This window comes from Lottia gigantea, assembly GCF_000327385.1.
Source record: "Lottia gigantea unplaced genomic scaffold LOTGIsca_12, whole genome shotgun sequence".
Classification (NCBI taxonomy): Eukaryota; Metazoa; Mollusca; class Gastropoda; family Lottiidae; genus Lottia; species Lottia gigantea.
Window position 1 is genome coordinate 3,176,478 of NW_008707225.1, and position 6,974 is coordinate 3,183,451.

A 6,974-nucleotide genomic window follows, 5' to 3' on the forward strand; every position below is an offset into this window, starting at 1 on the left:
ATAACTTATGATAGCTGTTAAGAACGCGTCCGCGAGAGCACCAGGCAAAAATCAAGAAAAGTGCTAAGGTGGGAAGTTGGAATATTTTTACCAAAATCATGTCATAAGACCTCATAGGTGCTAGGAGTCACATGCTGAAATGATTCATTCCCCGACCCCTTACAGGCGAAGAAATCGAATACACTTTTATCATGAAAAAATCATCGTAATATTTGATCATTTTGTCCAAACTTCGCCCATAGTGTATGAATAACAATTGATACCCTCAGTCTGATTTTTTGATTTGAATGATGTATCATTTAGTCCACTTTCACCCGAACATAAGTATGCTGCTAGTACTAGTCCAGTAGTAATGTTACTGAACTTTCTGAAATAGGTCTTTTTCATACGCCTTTTCCTATACAAATCTAAATAAGCTCTAGCTCTGTCTTTGCAAGGCTGAGACCAACTAGCATGTGATGTTCGAATAGACCAATGGTTGCCTTAAAAGTGCCAGCCAAAAAAAATTGAGGAACGCAGATCACTGCATAGAAAGAGGCCCTTAAAAAAAAGAAAAAATTTGAAATTTTAAGTCATATTTTTCTCATGTGAATGAAGACTTTCTCAAATCTTCGAGAACTAATATAGTTGTGATACAAATTACCTGTTCAAAAGGTTATAGCCATTCTGAAAGAAGAATTTAATCTGCTCAGTGACACCTTTCAAAAGCCTTTGTTGTGGTGAGAGAACTCGACTTACGCTTTACAGAAATTAACGTCAAAATGACTACCAACTGCTCGATTGCACGGTTTGTCTCCATGATTTCATGCGGAAATCACCCCGCATACAGTAATAAAACGACCATCATACCACTTACATCCTGTAACAAGGACATTTCTGGACATTTGAGGCGAGTAAACCTCCCAAAACAAAATATATCATGTGAATATGAATTGATTTTGTGCCGGACTGGTAATTTTTCTATGACAGATTTACCAATTGCATCTATGACTGTTTGCCCTGCACATAGATACAGACTTGGATTATGCTGGAATAAACCCAGAGGTTGTGCACACCCACTTCATAAGCAAAGATTAGCAAAAATGAAACCAAGTCGAATGGGAGTGAAGCTGTCTTTATCACAAGAAATTTATGAACGATGGAATGTTCTGGTCCCAGTTGGTTCCGGCATCTGCAAAACATGCTATAGTCAGCATAGTGCTGTTGCATCTTCACAACTGTCTTCAATGCCACTAACTCCTTCCATTCCATCTGCAACAAGTTTAACGACAATGCCTACAGAACTCAACTCGCCATTGCCCTCGACTTCAACACCTATGTTTGCAGAAGCACATTTCCCACAGATACAGATACAGAATCAGATCAGGGGGATAGTAGTAGCTCAGATCCACCATCGAATTCTGAGACTATAGCAACATTTGAAGATGCATTCTCTTGTGACAAGTCCTGGGCTCCAACACCGGCTACAGCTAGAAGTGAAATTGGTATTCTGAATGCATTTTTGAAAACTTTTGGAAGAGAACCGATTAGAGGTCAGCTGAAAAAACCTATCGAAGATATTGCTCCTTCAACAATGCGGTATTATAAAAACAAAACACATGATACTATATCAATTGTGTTGAATTTGATTGCCCCGAATCAGGAGGAAAAATTAATGGATATTGTGATGAAATCAGAAAAGACGGGTATTGATTCGGATGATAGACTCCTTGAACAACTTGTAAACTGCTACAATCGAGCCTCCTCTTGGCAAACAAAGCGCCAAATTTTGTCAATATCTGTTCAGAACCATACTAAGTCAGCGCTATTGGATTTGATACCGGGTCTGACAAAGTACAGGATCGACCAGGCAAGAAAACATGCCATGGAAGCTGGCCACGCACAACCAGTTGAGAGCCATCCTGTAATAAGAAAAAGACTGGACGATACAAAAGTTGACCATTTCTTGGATTTCATTTCAAGACCTGAATACACACAAGACGTGGCATATGGAACAAAAAATATGAAGTTAAGTCACGGAGAAAAATTAGAGATACCAAATGTGGTACGTACAGTCATTGCATCTAGACTTATAGACCTGTACAAGTCCTACTGTCAAGAGATTGACTTTGAACCACTTGGACGCACTATTATGTATAATATACTTCAAGTCTGTGCTGCATCAAAGAAGGTTTCTCTTGCAGTTGAGGGAACGGAAGGCTTTTCAACGCTTAGACAAATCTCGAAAACCCTCTCGGAGCTCGGTTTGAGCACAGCATGGTTGGATGAGATAACGAAATCACTCGCTTCAACTGAACTGTATTTTAAAACCGATATGAAATTGAACTTATCAGTCTCCTCGCAATGTATCAGTCATTGCATTACCTATGCTCTGTCGGAACAAGAGTGTGATCATGAACACACTACGAGCTGTTCAAACTGTGAGAAAATTCATTCAGTTTTGGAAAAAATTGAGAGCGGTTACTCCGCTGCTCAATTGAAGTTTTCATACGAAGGTCAAAAAGAAGAATTGATTTATGACTTTCAAAATGCCAAAAGTGCAGTGTTAAATTACAGGGCGCATATCGTGCGTGCCATCAATCAAGAGCGGGCGAAAAATGACATTTTGAACCGGTTAGTTCAAAATGAAGGTTTTATTACAATGGACTGGGCTATGAAGTTTTTGCCCACTCGATTCAGAGAATCCCAGCAAGATTGGTTCGCAAAAAAGGGGATCAGTTGGCATGTTACTGCTTTCGTGGTGAAATCGTCTGATGGAGATTTTGATATATACTGTTTTGTTCATTTAATCGAAAAATGTAATCAAAACTGGAATAGTGTACAAGTGTCTTGGAAGCGAGTATTGAAAAAATGAAAGAATTAGTGCCTCAAGTGAACAAACTGTATGTCAGACGCGACAACGCCGGATGCTACCATTGTGCACCGTTAATTTTATCCATGGCTGCGCTTGCAAAACGTCAAAATGTTACTATCACTGCTTATGATTTTTCTGAAGCTCAGGCTGGAAAGGATACTTGTGACAGAAAAATCGCCTCATTAAAAGCACATATCCAACGATATATTAATGATGGCCACAATGTTACAACGGCATCTGAGATGTTTGATGCATGTAGGTCGTATAACGGAGTGCGCGGCTGCTGCGTTAGTGTCATGAACATTGATGAAACAGTAATAAGTGAACGCGTCACATGGACTGGAATCACTACAATGACCAATTTCACTTATGAAGAAAATGGTGTAAGGGTTTGGAAAGCGTTTGGAATCGGAAAAGGAGTACTACACAGTTATGATAAACTCTTACGGAATAATGAGTGTAATGTGCGGCCAATGTTCACTATGGGGGAATATTCCACTCCTCAAATATCTACTGGTGCTGTGCATCGTACCACTGAAACACTTTTCTCCTGTTCAGAAGAGGGCTGTTCGAAACTGTTTCGAACAGAAAATGAACTCACAAGACATTTATCTGTCGGAAGACATGAGAGGACGCCTGTACTTGACACAAAGTTTGACTCAATTAAACGAAAATGGCAAGGTCGTGTTGCGGAGGTTGCGGCACAGAAGAAAGTACTATACACTGTCAGTGCTTCAGCGAGTACTTCAACGAAATCCGTTGTAAGTAGTTGCCCTGATTTACCTATGGGTTGGGCCCTGAAGATCACCACAAAGCGTTCAACATAATATTCGAAACAATTGAAAGACTTTCTCTTGGAACAATTTATGATTGGAGTGCACACTGGTAGAAAAGAAGATGCCGCGACGGTAGCCAAACGTATCCAGTCTAAGTTCAGCAAGGATGATTGGTTGAATTCGAGACAAATTGCCTCTTACTTTTCAAGATTGGCCTCCTTGCAAAAATGTGGACACCTAGATGCAGAATCAAATAAGCCTGCGACAACCATGGATGTGGAAAATAACGACTGTAATATTGTAGAACAGGTGCTGGAACGACGTCGCCTACGACGTAGAATAATATCCGATTTGGATGAATAAATTGATCGCGATGTGATATTCACGGATTTAATGTCAATGAATTGTATGCAGTTGAAAAAATCTCTGCTTGATATTATATCGGGTGGTACTAAAAAAACGATAACACTTTTCATATCGGGATTATGCACAAAGTATTGACAAGGAATTTTAAAAATGCTGCCAATTCAAAGTGTTTTAACATATGAGGGTACTTTTTTGTGAAAAGATGTTTTATATATCTATGATTATGAGGGACAAAATATTATGGTCTGAGCTTTGATACCCGATGAATAATCCAGAAATGAAAAGAGTTATCGTTTTTTTTTTGTACCACCCGATTTCAGATATTTACATATTTAGTCATGATATTCAGTTCTGTCTACCGTCCTCTTTTTATGCATTCCCACAAATTTTATTTTTGATGTTGATAGTAGAGGGGTAGAGGATCATAAGCAGCTCAATACTTTCTTGCTCACCCCTGCAAAGAGAGTGCTACAAGGTGTTAAAACTAACATATGAAAAATAATAATTTTCACGTTGTGTTTTGTACCTAGTCAGTTTTCAGGTGTCAGTTGAGCAATCTATTCCAAACTTGCCATGTAGTGAGAGGATAACATATCCTAAAACATGTAGAAATTTCAAATTCATCTAATCAAAGGGAAGGGCGTAGTCATTGTGCAAACTTTTCATAGAAAAATGGCTGAAAATAGTCATTTTCCCTCATCGAAACAGTTTTCTTTCAATTTTCACCGTTATGAAATGGGTGATCAGTCTGGTATTATATATTTAAGTGTTTAGGTACTACCCCTACCTATATACAAAATTTGGTCCAAATCCCTGACTACAGCCTTAGCACCTCCTGCCTGGTGCTCTCACGGACACGCTCTTAATGCTTTTGTGTCAAAAATCCACAGAACACGATTTAAAGAAGAATGTCGCCAGATCATGGAGAGCAAGTGTAGTAATATTAGAAATATGTCATACACAAATGAAACAGCTAGATATCATTTTAACATGTTTAGCCCACACATTATCTCACCATTGGATACGATACATCAGAAGATCTATAAAAAAATTCTTTTCCGTCCGTGTGGTCGTATTTCATCCTGTATAACACATTGTCATTGGCTAGATTTTTATAAAAAAAACTTTTATTTATCTTCACACCAAGTAATGAAATGAGTTGGAAGTTTGTGTATATATATAGGACTGTAAATGAACAATTAGTGAGTCTCAAGTGAAATCATACTGGAATCAGGTGGAAACCTGAAGTAATGGGAATAATGAGGCATTCTCTTTTTCAGACAAATACATTATATAGGAAACTGACAAATCTAAATTTGGTCTACACACTTCAAAACATCTCGAATTAAACACAATCTCCCTTGCTTAGATTGATAAGTTAACGGACAGAGAACTGATATCAAACAGGTTTATTTACATGGACACAAAAAGCAAATATTTACAACACAGGGATGAATAACAACGAGATTATTTACCAGGATATAATATAGTAAAGGATAGAAAATCAGTATCATTACTTACTTGTTTAAAATAAAGAAAACATCCAAATAGTATTGTTAAAAATATCCAATAAATACATAAAAATATCAAAATGTGTAAGGTGGGTTTGATAATGAATGTGAAACACTAAATATGCTTTATATTTAAATAACCAAAATTGAGTGTCCATATATATTAAAACACTTTACTGTCTACTAGTATATATTATATGTACCATATTACTGTGATAGCCATTAATATCATATTTACATCACTTCACAGTTTATTTAAAATTTAAATACTATCATCATGCCGAGTCTGCAAATGCACTATTGAAATGATGTCCTTATTTCATCAGATAATTTTACTTTTGTTCAACACAGATAAAAACTATAGGTCAACTTTGGCCGGGAATCTTATTGTTATATCTATATATATGTTTTATATTTATGTATCTGATTCGTGACACAATTAATAAATTAATTTTATTATTATTATAAATATTTGTCATTAATTAACCTCAAGGGTCAAAATTAGGAAAAAACATAAGGTTTGGACATATAATTAAAATTGTGTAGTCATTCAAATGACGTTCCATGTTGATTCTTCTTACTAGTTTCAATATCAAGAGAATTAGGTTTGTGAAACCTTCTTTGATACCTCTTTTAACTACTAGATACAAAGTGATATACTTGGTGCATTGAAGCCAGTCCTGATAAAAGAGCAACCTCAATATTGGAAAAACTGAGAAAAGAGTGACATTTTGGCTAATTTATGCTTCCTATTAAGTTTAAACAGCATCGTGTCGTAAATTTATTGTTAACATTTATATTGTAAATTTCAGCAAGAAAACAATAAAATATTCATTATAAAATCTCAGCAAGGAAGCTGACACATGATAAATTCACTAAGATGACAAGTGCTTTTTTTATATTTTACAGATTAAACTAATTATCATCGCAATAAAACCTGTAATCTGAATCTAACGTCTTCCTCTTTCTGACAAATAACAACATTTAAATCACCCAGTAATAACCAGCTTTTGAAATCTAGGTGTAGATACAGCACTTTCAGTCTTACTGAAAAAAAAATAGCGAGGAATGGGTCGGGATATAAAACATTTGACTTTTAACCCCTATATCATCCGTATATCACGTCTGAGGTACTGGGCAGACAAATTTGTTATAAGAAATACTCTGGATTTCAGAAATTTCTTACTTCTGGAGTTACTAATTGCCACTCTGGAGATATACATAACTCAGATATTTATTCCTGTTTTTGTTTGCTGATCTGGAATAGCCAATAAAATGTTTATGTTTATCTAACACTTGATAGTCTGGACACTGTTTTTCTTGTGGTGTGAACGGGCTATCATCATAAACGGATAACAACATTAAAACCATCTTACCAAACAAATGTCATGATAACATGTAATCGATCTAAATTCCCATTAATACAATTAATGTCGATCCAACCATGTCGACATACTTCTAACGTTT

The 6,974-nt window shown here is 36.3% G+C and overlaps 1 protein-coding gene across 1 annotated transcript; it reads left to right on the forward strand.

The window, feature by feature from the left end:
• Positions 1–761: 761 nt before the first annotated feature.
• On the forward strand, positions 762–3,681 carry LOTGIDRAFT_156957 (hypothetical protein; the record flags this gene model as incomplete). Its single annotated transcript, XM_009048221.1, has 3 exons — positions 762–787; positions 1,327–2,613; positions 2,892–3,681. 3 exons carry the CDS (start codon positions 762–764, stop codon positions 3,679–3,681), a joined length of 2,103 nt encoding a protein of 700 aa, XP_009046469.1.
• Positions 3,682–6,974: the final 3,293 nt, after the last annotated feature.